This window comes from Stegastes partitus, unplaced genomic scaffold (genome assembly GCF_000690725.1).
Source record: "Stegastes partitus isolate 25-593 unplaced genomic scaffold, Stegastes_partitus-1.0.2 Scaffold19, whole genome shotgun sequence".
Taxonomy (NCBI): Eukaryota; Metazoa; Chordata; class Actinopteri; family Pomacentridae; genus Stegastes; species Stegastes partitus.
Window position 1 is genome coordinate 1,235,751 of NW_007577750.1, and position 20,237 is coordinate 1,255,987.

Consider the following 20,237-nt stretch of genomic DNA (forward strand, 5'->3'; position numbering starts at 1 on the left):
ACGATGCCAACACAGTAATAGGCTTTCAGGCAGGTCACTAAAGCTAATAAAAAGGTGACCCTAAGTCGGCTGGGATAGGCTCCAGCCCCCCCGCGACCCTAATGAGGATTAAGCGGTGTATAGATAATGGATGGATGGATATTACATCATTTTCAATTAAATATTAATGTCTGTATTTTGGGGAGTAAATTGTGTAAAACCACCAGTCATGTAATCAAATACTTTGCAGTGTCTCTGTTCAAAAATTGACAGCTAGCTTAAATATCTCACTTTAGGTTGATTACATTGCCAAAGATCACAAGTCTTTATGTCCTAGTAAGTCTGTCTACAGGGTCCATGCAGTGTAGACAGAGATTTGGAGGTGACTAGACAGAGATTTAGAGGTGAATATCCAGAGTGCCACAAAACTAACAAATATAAACACATACATAAGTGTATGCGTGTGTTTTAGTGCAAGACGTGCTTAGACACCCCCACATGCATATTTGACTGCCTGATTAACATCATTCCTCTTTTGTTCCAGTTGAGCTTCCTGAGTAATCACTAATTTATGCCATTAAAGATCACCTGAAGATTTCCATGTATATTTCTAAGTGAAATTGACCTACATGTCCAACAGTGTGGAAAATTAAATCAGTCTGAAAAGAGTCAGAGCTTCATTTGTCTCTGGTTGGACCAGGGAAGTGAGTGAGTGAATGATAAGTGAGTCTGTCTGTTTTCCTGGAAGGCAACAACATCAGGTTGTCAGAGTTCCTGGAAAGCTCTACTGTCAGGTTAATGTGAGTGAAGACTTGAGACAAACTTGAAAGGAAAATAAATCTCCCAGTTCCAAATTTATCCAAAGGTGTTGGATCTAAGATGACCATCGGATCCCTGTCTTCCACTTTAAGTAGTTTTTATTTTGACAGTTGGATATAGTGACATATACCAATCCCCAAACATAATTATAGCAAAATGAGTTAGTGGTCTGTGTTATTCAAATACGGACTCTTAGAAACATTAAAATGAGGTCTTATCTCTGTGTGCATGTGTTCTTCTGCAAATGTGTCACTGCATTGTGATTTGTTCAATGATTATGCATTTACATATAAAACCATGTGTTTAAAGTTTTGCTTGTACAAAGATGCAGTGGGCAGAAGAGCAACCGAATGAGAAGCAGTTTAACTGAACTGGAGTTGAATAGTCTGGCTTTATGTTTCTCTGTCGTGTCGCATTCACAGAGAAAAGCATTAAATTGTTTAAACAGGGAGAGTTAGCCAATTTACAATAATAATAATAATTGTACAAGGGTGCAAAAGATGATGTCCAGTCCTTTCCAGGCCCTCCGTCATCATCACATTTAATTTTGTCAACCAAATGAAGATCAATTGGAAGATTAGAAGTGTTTTTCCTTGTCTTGAATTTGTGAATTTGAGTGTTATAAATAAAATTAATGTGACTTGCTTTGTCTAGAAGAACTTAACTTTTAATCCTTACTTAAACAACTGAAGCCTTGATTTCCATGTGAGATAGATCGTCAAACACTTTTCTATCCTGTGCTTATAGTTTTGTATGATGCAATATTTATTGTTAGTAAAACACTCTAAATAAGAAACACACAGATAAAATTCAGAGGGAGATAATGCTATGAAACCACTTTCAATGTTGCATTTTTAACTGATTTTATTTGGTTACGTGGGAATTTTTTCTCTCATGTCTGTGACTTATCATTAAAACATATGATGATGTGACTTCACGCTGAGATACACTAAGTCTGTGCAGCAAACCATGTTTCAACACATAAAGGATTTGATTTTAGTGTTGTTTTATACTAAATATTATCCATGCTCAGTTTGCACGTCACACAGAGTGAAAGTTGAAGAGGCTCATACAAATTCCTTCACCAACAAGTGCCTCAGTTGAGTGCACTTCCGGTAGATTAAAATGATTTTGAGTTATTATTCTCTCCAACTGCAATCATATTCTGTGTTGACAGGGGTCTCTGGTCATTGTCAGACATCACTCTTGTAAAAGCAGGAAATTATTAGTAATTGATGTGTGAATAGAGCAGGTTAGGTGGGAAATGTGCACAAAAACATTAGGAAGTGCCTTGCATCACAACACAACACAGAGTAAAATTCATTTTTTTAATAAAGCCATTACTGTCACACAATCCTATGAGTTCACTCTTCTCGAGGTCAAGAGCATCAGAGTCTGCTCTGTTCAGCCATGAGAGCCCGCGTTATAATCAGTAAGACAAAAATACCCTACAGACAACTTTACATAAAGCCTTTCATTTAAACCCTGCTGCTGTTGATCAGCTCTCTTTGGCTTTCAGGGTGCGCTGCTACAGTGGTGAAGAATTCAAATAAGTCACAAAAATCAATTCTGCTATTTGGTGCACCAAACAACAGCTCAAAGGAGATCACAGTAACAAATGTCTGCAGCAGTGGATGCTGATTGAGATGATTTATTTTAAAGACAATATCATGCTGACACTCCTCTTCTGTCTCCCCTCCCCCTGTCCCTTCCCTCCCTCTCCTCCCACTCAGGTCCAGTGTCTGGTTTCGGAGTGGGCGTGGTCCAGAGAGGATGTCATCCTCCACACCTTGCCGCTCCACCATGTGCATGGCATCGTCAACAAACTGCTGTGCCCTCTCTGGGTGGGCGCCACCTGCATCATGCTCCCTGAATTCCAGCCTCAGAAGGTCTCTTTCTTCTGCTCTGTCTCTCAACACAGTTTACCATTCATGAACACACTTGAACAAAATCTTTGACAGCTCCGAGGCTCGGGAGGCAACTGGCGAGCTTGACAGTGAGGCTAAGAAGTATTTCAGATTTAGGTCTTGTACGGACAACGTCCTGCTGGGTTGAAAAAGACCCTCGACTCTTTCCACATCAATCCCTCTTTCTCTATCAGTGTTTCCCCTTCCCCTTGCTCTTTTTTTTCTGTCCTCTCTTCATCTACTCTGCCGTCTTTCTGCCTCTCTTCCTTCTCCTCTTCCTCCCTCTCTGACTGTCAAACTAAGTGTTTGGGGCTCAGTGATGAATTGCCCTGTGTGGCTTTGTATCTGACCAATGCCGACTTACGGCAAGGGCTTAAGCAGCAGATCAATCGATGAGCTGACATTGAGGGATGATAGTGCTTGTTTGGCCCTGAGAAGGGAGGGGAAGATGGGGTGATAAGTGTGTGTATCTAGGTGTGGCTTTGCAGGAGTGTAGATGCACATGTTTTCCAGTGTGTGTGTGTGTGTGTGTGTGTGTTTTTGTTTGTACATCAGGGACCCTACAACTTAATGTCAGTGACAGTAGATGAAAAAGAAAGGTCCTTAAAGGACATATGTGTCCGTCCACATAGGTATTGCTCCCCCTTTTTTTTTTTAGCTATCTGTATTCATCTGTTATCCCTGACCTTGTGACCAAATCACAAAACCCCTTCTCTCACCGTCAGAAAAAAAGCCTTTATTCTCCTCCTCCTGAAGTTACAGTACATTGATGAAGTGATCGATAATCTGTCTCTTCTATCCCCTAAGATCTCTGAAGGGTAGCCTAGGCAGCAGAGGCCGGCATTGATTTTCCTCTGATTTTGCCTGGAGATCGTGACAAAAATTTTCAGTGCAAGGATTGTTAACCAGTAAATTGCATATAAGTCTATTTCAAGTGTGCTGTTGCAAACTGATGGAAGCAGATACTCTTCCTGGGTTTCACGAAGCACTGGTCTGATTTAGTTTGTTTATTTCAATCCCTATTGACTGCTTCATCACAGCAACTATTCAAATGTAATATGTTGAGATATGCCTTAAGAGGGAGGGACAAGGCATCAGTTTATTGTATTCTTACAGACAGAGGCATTTTATTAGGTGGTCAGTTGATGGGGGTGCTACTTGGAAACACTTCCATGTGTCTGCTCATATTATTCAAAGTCAAATTGATATCTGCAAAGTAATTAGTTGTTGAGGTTGGACAGGACTTCGGAGGATGAAGCATTTTGACAGTTTTTGGCTCTAAGGATGACAGCCACACTTTCTACTGTAGTCTGATCTTTCTTACGATCAGCCTACATTCTGGTACAAATAGACACATCTCAGTGACTATTAGATGATTTCTATGGAATTTTCTGCTTTAATCTCCCTCTCAGAATTAATTGTACTACAGACTTTTCAGCTAGTACCATCATCAGTTCAAAAGTTTCTCTCCTACTTTGGTTCATGACAGAATTCCTGCAAAATATCTTACATTCTGATCAATTAAAGCTATACTTTATGTTGAGTGCAAAATTACAAATGTTTTTATGCTAATGCACCAGAGAAGATCAATTTTACACCTGCTAAATGCAAACAAGCAAGCATTTCTCATTATGAGCTTGTTAGAATGCTGATGCTCATCACTATTGGCTATAGATAGTTTACAATTTTGTTTTGACAGAAGTGCTGGTACAAAATCTCAGTACTTCTTTTTTCTTTTTTGTCAAAATTTTGCTGTTGCACAAGTCACAGTAGTAAAACCTTCCTGAATAAACCCCACAAATGAAAATAGAAATGAATTTAAATAACAAAATATACCATCTATTGAAAGAATAAGTAACCTGTACTCAAATTCTGACTTACATCAAAGGCAACTTTCGATACCTGACACTTTTCCTTGATCAGGACTGCTGGCACATTGACATTCAACAACCAGTCCTCCTCGGGAAGAATCGGCAATTGTATCGGCATCCCGTGTTGAGTGCAGGGCTGAGCAGCTCGTGGAGTTGTTTGGGATGCAGGCTGTGGCTCTGGGTTCTCACCACATCCTGTCCCCGAGGTGGAGGCCAGCTCTTTGACGGACATAAATTGCCTTCCTCTCCCCTCCAGAGTGGACTTGGTGGAAGCGCTCCACTGCACTTGATAGACACCATCCAGAATGGTCAGGGCACAGTCGGTTAATAATCCTACACTCTGCACAAAGTTTTATTTAGTATGTGTGCAGGTGAGACGCAGATTTTTTTTGTAGATCAACTCGTAATGATATGGTGAGAGATGGGATGGATATCTGATTCGACTGTTAGCACACCTTAATCATGTTAGTTTTATTTGTCTATATATTTCAGTTCTGTTTGTTTATTAGAAGCAGAGGAGGTGAGAGGGAGATAATTAAACAGATAATAGATCAGGTGAGTGTGTGATGAGGTCACACAAAGGAGAAGTGGAAGGAAGAGTCTAGAAATTGTCGGCACATTAAGAAGGATGTGGTGTTACTATGGGTGAGAGTGATGATGGGAGACACTGCATTTTTCTGTGTGCGAATATGTGTCTTGCTGTGTGTGTGTGTGTGTGTGTGTGTGTGTGTAAGAGAGAGAGAGAGACTGCAGAGGCAGCGAAGCAGGAAATTATGAAATGGAGAGAGAAGGTAAGTGAATGTGAGATAGGGAGAGGAGGGTAGGGGAAGGAAGAAAGATGAAGGGAAGATGTGGGGTCAGAGATGAAAGTAGAAAATGAAAAAGAAGCACTTGGAAAATGGAGGTAGAATGAAAGAAGAGGAAGAAGAAGTGAGGATAAGTAGACGGAGAGGGGAGACAGCTGGGGAGGAGCATTTTGTCTCCTCAGGAGGGGGGGACGGGACTTAGAGAAGCTGTTGTTCACCTTCACTTAATTCATGCTGTTGTCCCATCCACCCATCGTCTACTGCAATGTACCCAGACTGTGTGTGTAAGCGATGAGGTGGAGTGGGCGGGGCGGAGTGTGTAAAATGGCTTTGTCCTTGAACAAGTGGAGTTTATGTGATATTCAACATGTTTTATACATGTATGTAGTTCACGACGCATGTTTATGTCCATTAATGCCCCTGTGTGTTTGAAGCAGCCCGCTTGATGAAGTGGAGGACACAAGCAGCTCTTTCGTCAAAAAGCACATTTGTCAAAAGTAGCTGTACAGAAGGTCGTTTAACTGGCCAGCGCTGCTGCTCTGCCTACAGCAGCCGACTGTTTTCCTCCGACTTTTTTTTGCTTGACTTTTTTTTTTTTTGGCGTTGTGTTGACATTACATTAAAAAAAATGTCACTTTTTTCTGTTACGTAAACTAATGGCATAAATCTGGATGTAATATATTGGTTTGCTATACCCCCTTCATTTAATACACTGCCTTTCTTTTCGCCTTCCCTTATCTCTCTCCTTTTCAGTTATATTTTGTGCTTATCTCCCTCTCTTTCTCCCCCTTCCTCTCCCCCCAAGGTGTGGGAGATGCTGTTGAGCTCCAAGGCTCCGATGGTTAATGTGTTCATGGCCGTGCCAACTATTTACTCTAAGCTGATCCAGCACTATGACCAGCACTTCACACAGCCTCATGTGAAGGACTTTGTCAAAGCAGTCTGCAAAGAAAGGATCAGGTAAGGGTTGTAGGATCAATGGCTAACAGCTTGCTCTCCAATAGATGTTAATGGATACATGTTTGTGTATGCAACAAATTGCTGGGAAATGTTTAATAATTACTTGAAGAAAACTAATTACAATGTTTCTTTACAAAGCACAAAAGACCTGAACACTAAAAGGTTTAATGCAGGGTTAGGGTTAGTGCATGGTGCTTTTACTAAATACCCCTTCAACCTCCATTTCAAAGGGATATTTAGAGCTTAATTAAAGTGCACATGAGGAAAAATCATAACAATGCATTTTACAAATCATTATGTCAACTGGAGAAAATCGTGTTTGATCCCTCCTAATTTGGAAGCTGAAGGGGATGTAAACAGGAGGTATAATGTTGTCATGGAGTCATTTAGTTAACTGTGGACTACAGCTTAAACATTGCCCTTTGGCTTTTAAAGCTAAACACTTCTGTGGTTATTGATTAAATCCATAAAAACTCATCTTTCTGTATGAAAATTATTTATTTAGAAAGTTTTTTGTCCATGAAAAAAAACCTTTCATGCCTTAAAATAGCTTAGATGTAACTCTCCACTGTTGCTTCCTCTAAAATGCGCTGATCTACATAGTCCATGCCTCTGTTTCAGCCACCCCCCCTTCCCCATCACTGCAGGTTGTGCACACCAGTAGTAAAACTACTCTACGCTACACAATGGTATGTCTTAATGTTAAAGTAACTGAACCAAATAATTCAACATGTTTGATCCGTAAACTGATTCTGAAGACAAGTAATGATACATCAGGTACCACTCGGGCAGCTTTGGCTCAGGTGGTAGGGTGGTTGTCCTTGCATGGCAGCTCTGTCGCCATTGGTGTATGAATGTGTGTATGAGAAAACATTGTAAAGCGCTCTGAGTACCACCAGGGTAGAAAAGCACTATATTCGTGCAGACAATTTACCATTTGCCACCCTACAATTTGAAAGATTTGTTTGACATGAAACACCCAAAAGTCTGAATCATGTGTTTGAGACTGTCAATAGTACACTGCAGCTTCAAGGTAAAAATGCTTAGCCATAGTATTAGCTACTTATTTAACTCTGTTGAAGAAATTTTACTCATGGTCCTCATGTGAAGTTTGCTGTAGTGGGGTGTTTATTAGTATTCCGGTATACGGTGGGCTTACCAACACAGAGCATGAGTCTGTGATGGTGAACCGACCAAGAACATTTGCAGTATTACACCTTTTATAGGGTAAGTCAGAGGGTAGAGAGGTCCTGTATGTAAATACTGTAGTGAATAGTGGTTAGTTAGTATACAGTTGCTAATTAATGACAGGAGGTAAGAGAACAATGAACAAAAGGTGGTGGAATTGGGGGTCTGTGACAGGAGCACGAACAGTCACCAGATCTGAACCCAACGGAACACCAAAGGGAGATTTTGAAGCGAGTGTGAGACAGCGCTCTCCACCTCCACGATCAAAACAATGAATAGGGGAACATCTTTTAGAAGGATAACATTTGTACCTTCAGTAGAATCAGTACCAGTGAGGTTTAAAGCTCTTCTTTAAAGCCTGTGGTCTTAGACACTTGTGTTGCTTTTCCTTTAAAGATCCTTTTGAATTTATTTGCTGTCTTTAGTGTGTTATAGCATTTTATTTATTTATTTATCTATTTTTGCCACAGAAGTTCCAATCTCACAGAAAACACTGCTTCTCACCTGCCTGAAACACCTCATTTGAAGTCCAGGCTTTTCTTCCGTAACTTGTCAGTGTCACCATGAAACACAGTTGCACGTCAGCATAGCGGCTAGATTGGCCCTCAAACAAAAAATGAGCCATTTCCTTGCAGTCTGCCATGATTTTTACTTGCTGGAGCTGCTTCTGCAAGAGCTACTTCCGTATAGTCATAGATTGTAGCTCTCTGTAAGCATAGACTGTATAATACATACAGTCTATGTCTGTAACCAGTGTTGCCTTGCTTTTGTCAGGCAACTGACCAATCAGAGCACACCTGACTTTTCAAAATGCAGAATTTCAGACAGAGGGTGAAAAGAGGTGCTTCAGTAATATATGGTGTCTAAAAAAAGAAAATGTTTTTTATTCAGTTAAGCATTTAAGAAGACTCAAATAATAAAATTGTACACCTTTAAATGTGCATAATATGGCTTCCTTAACTTCGCTTTTGTATATGTATGTAAATATGTCAGAATAGCAATTCACAATTCTTAAACATTTTATTGACCTTTGATATTGTTCTGGCAGTGTAATAACACATTAGACACATTTGCAGCACAACTTTCACTCCTTAGTGTTGTTTATTTTTGTCTTTATGTTTGGTGTCTGCATTTTTCTATTTTGTTGACTGCCACTATTTTCTACCATGCTGCATTCTGTATATATTTGTTTTTTTTTGTCAAAAAAAAAATAGTTTTAGAGATGACGACAGAGTCTCCTACTCTAACAAATCACATACATACAGTACGTGTGAATGCACCACAGGACACTGTAGATGTGTAAGCCGTCACAAAAAAAATAACAGTTATAATAATCAGACATGTTTCATTAATGTTTTTATGCATGATACAACTTAGGAGTGTGTAATTTTTTTATTGGGAGTGTTTCCCTCACATCCGGCCCTCTCTCCTCAGGTTGATGGTCTCTGGCTCGGCTGCTCTCCCTTTGCCCACTCTGCAGCGCTGGGAGGAGATTACAGGCCATACACTGCTGGAACGCTATGGCATGACTGAGATCGGCATGGCCATGTCCAACCCCCTCAAGGGCTCACGTGTCCCAGGTACTTAGGTTTGACTAACTTTATACACTTAGGTACCCACGTGCATATACTGTACAAGTAAAGTAAGGATAAAGGTGAACTAAGGTCACACTTTCAACAGCTAATTTTAAGGGTTTTTTATTTTGACTCCTTCACTCTGGTGGATAACAATAAAGTCACACGACCTCAGGTGTCGGAACACTAACCCCACAAAGAGAGCAGGTGTTGGTCCTCTTCCAAGCAGACTGTGGTGAGGTTACACGCCAGCTGCTGGATCAACGGCAGGAAGTGAAGCCAGAACAAAATGTTTTTTTTTTTATAGACAGGTTTGACATCCGATCATCGGCAATAACTCAAACTTGAAAACATTTTCATGCTCAGGGCTCATAATTGTTGCAGACAACAGTAAAGGTAAATTATGGAAAGGAATATGCGTTTTGTGTGAATTTATCGTACTTATCCAGGTAATGAACACAGCATACTGGTAATGTGTGTGTCTGTCTTGTTCACAAAGACTTTCAAATGACGAAAATACAGCACCGCCAGTCCAAAGACAGTGTCATTAGGGCAGCATTCAGTTGTAGTTTTACTGATGTAGTGAGAGTTTGGATTGGTTGGCAAGCATCTCTCCACTGGTAAAGGCAGCCTATGTGACTGTGGCTGTAGTCTGAAAGATGCAGGCTGTGGGAGAGAAAAAATACACATCAACATTACCTTTTCTGTCTGCTGTTGCTGTGTAGTAATTTAACAAAACATGTAGTTGGCATGGACAAAAGGCCATGATCGACTTCGTAGTCGTATCATCAGATCTGCGGCCGTATGTTTTGGACACTCAGGTGAAATAAGCAGAGCTGTCAACTGATCACCACCTGGTGGTGAGTTGGATCCGATGGCGGGGAGGACTGCCGGACAGACCTGGTAAACCCAAACATGTAGGGAGGGTGAACTGGCAACGTCTGAAAACCTGTCCGTGAGGTTTTCAATTCTCACCTCCAGAAGAGTTTCTCCTGCATCCCGGAGGAGGTTGGGGACATGGAGTCAGAGTGGGCCGTGTTCAAAGCCTCCATTGCAGAAGCAGCTGTTAAGAGCTGTGGCCAGAAGGTCACTGGTGCCTGTCGTGGCGGCAACCCCAAAACCAGCCGGTGGACACCAGCGGTGAGAGAAACCGTCAGGCTGAAGAAGGAGACTCTTCAGGCCTGGCTGGCTCAGGGCTCTCCTGAAGCAGCAGGCAGGTATAGGCTTGCCAAAAGGATTGCAGCTGCTGTGGTCGTGGAAGCTAAAACTCGAGTGTGGGAGGAGTTTGGGGAGGCTATGGAGAAGGACTTTCGGTCGCAATGCGGATTTCGTCCTGGTCGTGGTCCACTGACCAGCTCTTCACCCTTGCACAGCTGCTGAGGGGGGCATGGGAATTCGGATAGCCATTCGGATAGCCAGTGGATAGCCACGTGTGCTTTGTGGATCTGGAGAAGGCCTATGACCATGTTCCCTGAGGGACTCCATGGGGTGCACTGATATGGAGTATCAGGCTTGCTGCTACGAGCCATTCAGTCCCTGTAAAACCAAAGTGCAAACTGTGTCCTCATTCTCGGCAATACGTCAGACACATTTCCAGTGTGTGTTGGACTCCACCAGGGCTGCCCCTTATCCCCGATCCTGTTTGTGGTCTTCATGGACAGGATCTCAAGGCGCAGCCAGGGTGAGGAGGGTGGCTGGTTTGGGGACCTCAGGATTGCATCTCTGCTTTTTGCAGACAATGTGATACTGCTGGCTTCATCAGAACGTGACCTTCAGCACGCACTGGAGAGGTTTGCAGTTGAGTGCAAAGCGGCAGGGATACGGATCAGTACCTCCAAGTCCGAGGCTATGATCCTCTGCCGGAAACTGGTGGATTGCCACCTTTGTGTGGAAGGGGAGTTGCCTCCTCAAGCAAGGGAGTTTAAGTATCTTGGGATCTTGTTCACAAGTGATGGGAAAATGGAGGGTGAGGTGGACCGGCGGATCAGGACGTCCCAACCCTCACCTATAGTCACGAGCTTTGGGATAGCGAGGCTAACCCAAGCACGTGCGAAACAATGGCAGAGGAAGCTAACAAGCAGACTGAGAGGGGAGAGACAGTCGGAGGTTCAGACGCAATATTGGCTGCGATTGCAAACCTGAAATCAGACTTTTCCTCCAAATCGGATGGTATTTTATCCGCAATTGAGAATGTGAGGAAGGATGTCAATGAGTGCGTCCAGCGGATCACTGAGGCGGAGGTCCGGATATTTGCAGTGGAGGATGGCATCGCCAATCTGCAGACGAAGGTTCAGACTCTTGAACGTAAAAATAAAGTTCTCGAAGAAAAAGTGCTGGATCTGGAGACTAGATCGCGACAATCTAGCCTGAGGCTGGTTAACCTGCCCAAAGGCACGGAGTGAGAGGACGCATGTGCTTTCTTGGAAAACTGGCTACCGGAGGCTTTGAACTTGGCACCCTTACGCACCGCTCCGACCCTGGAGAGAGCTCATCGGGTCGGTCAGAAGAATACGGCAAACACCGACGCCTCAAGGACTGTTGTCATGAAGTTCCTAAATTACAAGGACAAAATGACTGTGATAAGAGCCGCCAGAGCAAAGGGACAGATTCTCTACAAGAACCGCCCGGTGAGATTTTACAAGGACGTCACAACCGGCGTGTACAAAAAACAGAAAGAGTTTGATGCCGTGAGACAACAGCTTCGCTCCATGGGGATCCAATACGGCATGATTCCTCCCGCAAGGCTGCTGGTAACACACAACGGTTAGTCTCGCATCTTTAACCAGCCAGGTGAAGCTGAGAACTTCATAAGGGCCCTGAAGTCAGAAAGCGGACAGGGGTGAGATAATGTCATCACTGTCATATTGCTGTATATGGATGTGGATGGACGATCACTGAGCTTGTTAGTTTTCCTTCACAAAAAAAAAAAAGTGCATATATATTTTCTTATAACATCTGATTGCACATTGACCCGTAGGCTCACAGCCAATGTTACCGTTTATAGCCTAAGTTTCTCAAAGTGCTCATTGATAAGTTTCTTGTTTATGTAGCGGGGCAGGGTAAGAGGTAAAGTGTTCAGGCACAGTCGGTTGGTCCTCACTAGTGTGTGGAACGTCCTTTAGCTGTTAGACAGGTGCCAGTAGCTATTGGGGGAGGGAAGTGGGTGAAGTTTTAAAGTCAAGGGGTTACATAGGTTCATTTTTGTTGTCATGGATGTCGTTCTTAATGTCCAGATATTTTTAGTTTCTCTTTCTATAAATAACTCAAAGTTAATGGGAAGCACATGCATTGTTGTAAACTATGTTTGGTGGATTAAGAATTAAGTTATCTTCTTGGAACTGCAGAGGGCTACAAAAATTGAAAAAAATAAAAAAAAGTAATGACTAGACTAAAATCCCTACAACCTGACATGTTGTTGCTTCAGGAAACTCACCTGTTATCTAGTCAAGAGGCAAAGATTAAGAGGAGGTGGCAGGGTAGCATATACTCAGCACCTTTCACCTCTTAGGCGAGAGGTGTTATGGTGTTGATTCATAAATCCATACCATTTCATGTGACAAAGGTTATTCAAGACAAGGCTGGGAGGTACATTATCCTGCAGGGCACACTTATTACAGAGAAAATAAACCTGATAAATGTTTATGCTCCAAACAATGATGACCCAAAGTTTTTTCATAATCTTTTTCTCACAATGTCATCTCTGTCTAGTAGCTATATTATGGTAGGGGACTTTAACTTCACATTGAATCTAGAATTGGATTGAACTTCAGGTATTGATGACTCTCACTCCGAAAGTAGACAAACTATTCAGTACTTCATGAAGGAACTCAATCTGGTGGATATCTGGAGGGATATGAATCCAAATCACTTAAAATATTCCTGCTACTCAGCCACGTATAAATCATACCTCCGTATCGATTATTTTTGAGCTAAGATACAAAATAAAGGATTGTCATTATGACAGCATTTTAATATCTGACCATGTGCCAATTTCATTAATATATGAAGATTTGAAATTTAGAAGAGATCCCCCTAGGTGGAGATTTAAACAAAAATGACTCAGAATTTATATCCTCCATAGATAACCAAATCATCTTTTTTTTTTTTAAATCAATAAAGATGAAACGTCATCCTGTTCCAGATGGGAAGCATTTAAGGCTTATATAAGAGGTCAGATAATTAGTTTTACAAGCTATAAAACAAAACAAACTTATCAGAAAACAAAAAAGTTGGAAGCAGAAATCGAAACGCTCGAGAGGGAATATTACCAAACTGTACATCCAGAAGTCCATCAAAAACTCTTATTATTAAGAACACAGTATAACGAATTTTCTGCCTCTAAAGCAGCCTCAAATCTTTTGCGTCTAAAGCAAACATTTTATGATCAAGGGGAGAAATCTGGGAAATTACTAGCTTGGCGCCTTCGACAGTTACAAAACGAGAACAATATTACCTCTGGTGAAAAAAATGATGGGCAAGTTACTGTTGACCCTCTTGGAATTAATGAAACTTTTAAGATCTTTTTTGAAAAATTATATAGCTCAGATGCAACACATACAGAACAAGTGCGAAACATCTTCTTAGATACCCTCCGAATACCCAACATTTCAGAGATTACAAACACAGATCTTGGTGCGGCTATAACTAAGGAGGAAATATCTTCAGCAATAGATAAATTGAAAACGGGTACAGCCCCAGGCCCAGATGGGCTGCCGATAGAAATTTATCAAAAGTTTAAAACTAAATTACTGTCCCCTCTTTTCAGTATGTTCTCAGAATCATTTGAAAATGGAATCCTCCCTGTCTCATTACGAGGAGCGCTGATAACCCTACTGCCCAAACCCGGTAAACCCTGCAATAAATGTGAAAACTTAAGACCAATAAGTCTGCTTAATGTGGATTTAAAGATACTATGTAAAATTTTGGCCCAAAGATTGGTGAAAATATTACCTGACATAATTTCCTGCGATCAGAACGGATTTATTTTAGGTAGACAGGGATTTCATGATGTAAGACGAGTGTTGGATATTCTTCATCAACAGGAAGAAAAACCAGACACTGCTCTACTTTCATTGGATGCTGAAAAGGCCTTTGATAGAGTTGAATGGCCATATTTATTTAAATTTTAAAACGCTGTGGGGAAAATTTCTGTCAGTGGGTTAAACTTTTATACAATGAACCGTATGCTGAAATATTAACAAACGGAGTTATATCTAAACCATTTAAAATTAATTGTGGATGTAGACAGGGGTGCCCTTTATCCCCCTTATTATTTATTCTAGCAATTGATAATAGCATAATAGCATAAAGGGTGTGTTCGTAGGCCAGCAGGAACACAGAATTGCTTTGTTTGCAGATGATGTCATTTTATTCATAGAAAAACTGGAAAATTCTATCCCAGCCTTGATAGATTTAATAAAAATCATTTGGAAGGATATCAGGATATAAAGTAAACAAAGATAAGTCTTCATTAATGTTACTTAAATCAGAAGAAAGAAACAGTGCCGAAAACTCTTTCCCATTCAAAATGGTAGAATGTTTTACATATCTGGGGATAAAGATAGTGCCATGTATAAGAGACATTGTAGGGGTTAACTACACTCCCATGGTAAAATCAGTCACTTCCTCTATAGACAGATGGAACTCCTTGCCCTTATCGCTTATAGCAAAAATCAATGTGCCTATAGCACACGTAATGCCCAAGCTTCTTTATCTGTTTCAAAACATCCCATTGCCACCTTACTTTTTTCTCACAGTAAAAGAAACTGTACAATTTTTGTGGAATAATAGACGACCCAGGTTACGTTTGTCCCTCTTGTACCTACCATATGATAGAGGAGGCCTCAGATGCCCCAATCCACTGTGGTACTATTGGGCAGCTCAATTGAGGACTATGATGTTTTATTTTACAGATAAATCCCCCCCACTTTGGATGAATATTGAAAACGGCTCAGTCCCTCTCCCTCTCACTCAGTACCTATACTCAGCAAAACTCCAAATGTTGAAAAAGAAGACAAAAAATCCTATAGTCGAAAATATGATTATAATCTGGTATCAGGTTAAGAAATATTTGGGTGAATCCACCTCCCTCTCACGCTTCAGCCCAATATGGGGTAACCTTTTTTTCCCCTCCAGGCCGATTAGACCCAGGTTTTAGGAACTGGGCTGGGAAAGGTTTGCAAACAATAGGGGACCTAATGGGGCCAGACAATGAGACCCTGAGGACACTTGAGGAGCTGATTGGCAAGTATGATATTCCATGCAAACATCATTTTTAATTTTTACAGCTGAGAAACTTTTTAAGGTCATCCCAGAATCAGCGTTTGCTGATCTCCCCGTTGTCCACCTTGGAAAAAGAAATTAAAAATGACTGTTGTGGAAAGGGAATCATCTCCAAATTATATAATATGTTAGCGGAAAGTTCCTCTGAGTCCTCTTTACAAAAACTTAATGGCTGGAGGGAGGATCTACAGGAGGATCTGCCCTCAGAGGAATGGGAAGAAGTGTGTGCTAAAGCACAAACAAAAACGACCAATACTCAGCTTAAGGTGCTGCAATATAACTGGTTAATGAGGACATATGTGACACCAGAAAAACTCAATAAATATAATGGAGCTATCCCAGAATTATGCTTCAGGTGTAGAGAGGAGAGGGGGACGTTTTTTCATTGTGTCTGGGAATGTAATAAAGTCCAACGGTTCTGGGGTGAGATTAAACAAGTATTGGAGATCATACTAGGTATAAAACTAGCTCTTGATCCTAAATTGTTTATTTTAGGTTGATATCCTCACGCGCATCATATGTCTAGGAAAATCATCACTGCCCTGGATCTATGTTTACTGCTAGCAAAAAGAATCATAGCACTCTCATGGAGGAAGACCAGTAAACCAAAACTCATTATCTGGTTTAAGGAAATGTCCACAACTCTACCTATGGAGAAAATTACTTATATTATAAAGGGCAAACTACCATACTTCCAAAACATCTGGGGTCCTTTTATGCAATATCTGCAGAATGTGCATTTAACTAATGTGGTGAATGAGGAGGTCGAGGCATAGCTATCAGTGGCCCTCTGCAGCTTCCTAAATTAATTTCTCTTCTTTTATTACTGGAACCCTTTATCCTGTGTGAAATGTATTTTTTGAAATTGAAAACCTTGCATAAACATGAAAATATTTCAAGCTTTTCCATGTTACAATAGAGAAACTTTTGTTGTTATTGTTAATTTTTTTGTTTTGTTTGTTTGTTTTTCTCTCTCAATCGATATAGTTACTATATTTACAGGTCATATACTCTGTTCTTCACTGACTGATGTTACAAAGTCTTGGTATGCAAGTAAGGGTGATTTGAACACTAGACAATAATTTAGCTGCCCTTGATGTTTTCCTTAATGTGAGAGTATTTTTTGTTTGTATCGTTAAAAGCAATGTGAAACTTCAATAAAATCAGTGCTGGGCAAAAAATAGTCATTTATTTTCCAGAGCCGCAGCAGAGCAATGAAAGAGCCGCATGTGGCTCCGGAGCCATGGGTTGCCGACCCCTGCTCTAAGGAGACAAATGGACCCAATCCATTCTACCAAAATTCAACTACAGCAATACAGAATCACCTGGTCACCTCACTGTAGGGTCAAGGGTTCAGGTTTTTCCGTTAATTTGTCACCTGTTTGTACTTTTCAGCAGATTCAAATGACAAAAGTGGTTTAAAGCAGCAAATGAGATGTCACAGCTGTAATAGCACCTTGTGTGATTGAGTCTGTTTTACTTTATGCTCTTGACCAAAGAAACAAAGCTACTGATGTCGCCACACATTGAGTAACTTTCTTCTTCTTTGTCACGCATCTTCCAAACATCTCCGATATTCTTCTACCTCGCTCGCCACTTTGACTGCTCACTTCAGCTCCTCGTGTTGTGTTAATCAGAGGCAGTTGTCTCTGGTGTGATGTCAGGCAAAACCCCATGATCCCAACTACACCGCCCTCACACATGCAGAAACAAAGGCAAGGTCTGGAAATGAGGTCAAACAAGTAGTGGTTGCTTTCTTCTCCTGTCTTCTCCTATCCTCCCCCCTACCTCTTCCTTTGAATCATCTCCTACCTTTCCTGTTCCCCAGCCAACACTTCCTCTTACAGGTAAAGACTAATTAGCTTGCAAGTGGATTGGGTAATCCTCTGTCTGCTGTTTTGTTGGGGTATTGTTGTGTTTGTTTGTTGGGGAATGTTTGGCAAAAGCTGAGCAGGCTGTGTTTGATTCCTCTCAGGTGATTATTAAGAATGGCTGCAAGAGGTCTACGGTGCTATTGATGTTTCCCCTGTAGCACTTGTGGAAGATGTGTGCGTGTTTTGTGTACGTACGCAGGCATGAGCATACGCAGGCATGAGCTCATGCCTGTTTGAGTCAGTGTGTTCCTGTCTTGTCTTTAAGTAGGTTAAAATGGATCAATAGCAACTGCAGGAAACACTCTCAGAAGCGCAGTGGAGTGGAGTCACCCTCTCTCTTCTTCTCTCCTACTTTCTTTTCTTTCTGCCCCCCCCCNGGAGACAGCTCTGCTCCTAATGCACCTTATTGACGGCAATTTTCTTAGTAATTTTCTGCCATATTTAGGGCATCTAACTGGCCTGATTTTATTGTGTAGCATACAGTTTTGGAGCATACCACATTAACAGCAGTGCGTGTTTCTAGGTCATATTGCCCTTGCTGCGACGTAAACATGTGAGATTAGTTCATACTGGTTCTTTCCAACTCATTATCATCTCTGCTGCCCCTTTCATCTTTTTGAGTCTTTTTTTTTTTTTGTCCTACTTTTCAGCCTCTTGTTTTGTCATTTCGTAGGCAATACATACAGATACAGTGTCGAAGCAGTCCTTTAATAACTTCATGGAAGAACAACTGTGGAACAATCCTTTTTGGACCTTTTCCATTCCTTCTCTGCTACACATAGACCTTTCCCCAACCATCATGTAGCTGTTATAACCTGCCCATGCTCTTCAAAATAGCACTCAATCTTGTTGAATCATCGAGACCAGAATTGCACAAGTCTTCAAAATTTCTCAAGCTGCTGATGTGAAAGAGGGAAAAAAAATGATGGTAGAGGAGGGCATAGAAGGACAGAGAGATTCCAGGTATTGAACTGTAAATGGATTTTAGAGACTTTGTCATTGCGGAAGAAGAGGCTGTTTTTGTTTTTTTGTAGATGGCAGCTTTTTGCTCAGTGGGATGAAGAAGTCAAAGATTACCCAGGCCACACCGCTTCACCCCAATCAGAGGACAATAGAAAGAGAGGCTGAGCAATTGATCTTTCTTTGTTTGGGTTTTGTAATCTCTTCTTTTACTGGGTTTTATTTTTATAGTTTGGCCACTTTAGTATGATTGCGAACATTACTGTCGACTCACAATATTAATTTTGGATACTTAGAAATGTGGCAACGTTCCTAATCAGATGTTTGACAGTAGAAATAATAATCAGGCTTTTTTTGGTTTGTTTTGTTAAATACACAACATTTCAGTTGCGCAAAATCAAGTTTGTCCATGTGTTTTGTTTTGTTTTTATATGCCAGAAGACACATCATGAGGAAAATAAGTAGTCAATGTCATGGCTGAACATTTTCTCCCTGAAACTGCAGTGGACAGAACACAGTTTAAATAACACAGATTCAGACAGCCTGAGCTTTATACATGTAACCCTGGTGAAAAGAGGGCATTTAACTAAACTGGTTAGGTTGTGTAGCCGAACATAATTGAGTTAGCTAAGACATTGAAATGGTGAATTCAAGTAAACGTTTCATGTAGCAAGATGGTTATCTACATAGCTAAATAAACTGTGAATTGGATAGAGTGGGAAGGGTGATCTAAATAATTACATTTATAGAAAGAGGAAAAGAAAACACAGACGACTCCTTTAGTTTCCAGTTAGATGTTTATTGGTCCGGGGTTGAAGGTCAAGTTTTTTTTTGCTGTGTGGGGATTGGTTGGGGATAAGGAAGAGACTGTGGAGGGGCCGAGTTAAAGGGAGATACGATGGATGTAAGTGGGAGAAAAAAACAACAGAGGCGAGTAAGCGGAGAAGGATTGTAGAAGCTAAACAAATGATGTAAGGTCCAAGTTTATTAGTTAATCTTACTCAAGTCCGTGCTAGTGTGTAGTGGGAACCGCATATGCACAGACGTGTTTTTCATATGTTGATAAAAACGGAGATTCTGTGTAAGATGGTTCAAGCTAACCGCTAAAGCTAACGGGTAGCGCTACGGGCGCGGGAGCGTGGTCGCGGCCCAATTGGACTTTGAACTCAAAAGACAGAGGTGCGTTTGGACCAGGAGTTACCTGGCGCAGATCTGACCTGCGTTTTTCTCGGGACCTTGGATTGTTTGTCAGCGGACTGCTGATTTTCACCCGGCGAGCCGTGAACACTGCTACGGGGATTCTGCAAACTTGTTCCAGATCAACTGGCGATCAGATCAACTGGCGATATGCAGTCAGCGAGGCAGCTGTTACAGCAACAATATAGATTGTAGGTGACTGTGGAGACGCCTGTTCAAAAAACACAAACGTCTATAAACTCTTGCAAAATGTTCTTGCTGTCAGCTTTAACACTGGTTCCACTTATCGCTTGTACTCTGTTTTGAGTCAAGGCTGTTCAGCCTACAAGTAAAACACACGGTTTGAAGAGAGCTTCACCCGGTTTTGTGGAAACATCGCTGAGCCGCAGTGGAGTGCGACAGTCTGACCAGATTAACTTGTGATAGTATGTGGTGTCAGTCCGACGGTGAGACAGAAACACGTTCTAGTTTAACTGGCGACCCAAGTTAACTGACAATGTTTGCTGTATTTACCCTCCAGATGATCCGTTTGCAGATTTATCCCGACCAGACCTGTGTGTGTGTGTGACGATAAAGATACTACATGAAGAAGACCTCGTCGACAAACGTAAACATCACTAGTTAATAAAGTCTATATCCATTTCAATATCAATCAATCAATCAAATTTTATTTATATAGCACTTTCCATGTGCAACAACAACAATCGCAAAGTGCTTTACAACATTTAAAAACAACAAAGCAGTTAAAAACAACAAAGCATTTAAAAACATTACAGCATTTAAAAACATTACAACCTTTAAAAAATAAAATAAACCCGTC

The 20,237-nt window shown here is 41.2% G+C and overlaps 1 protein-coding gene across 1 annotated transcript in view; it reads left to right on the plus strand.

The window, feature by feature from the left end:
• acsf3 (acyl-CoA synthetase family member 3) overlaps positions 1–20,237 on the plus strand; it is a 71,598-nt gene that overhangs the window by 4,542 nt on the left and 46,819 nt on the right. Inside the window, exons 3-5 of the mRNA XM_008292921.1 lie at positions 2,532–2,687; positions 6,188–6,342; positions 8,965–9,110. Of these exons, the coding sequence (XP_008291143.1) occupies positions 2,532–2,687; positions 6,188–6,342; positions 8,965–9,110 (457 nt within the window). The remainder of the gene's footprint in view (positions 1–2,531; positions 2,688–6,187; positions 6,343–8,964; positions 9,111–20,237) is intronic.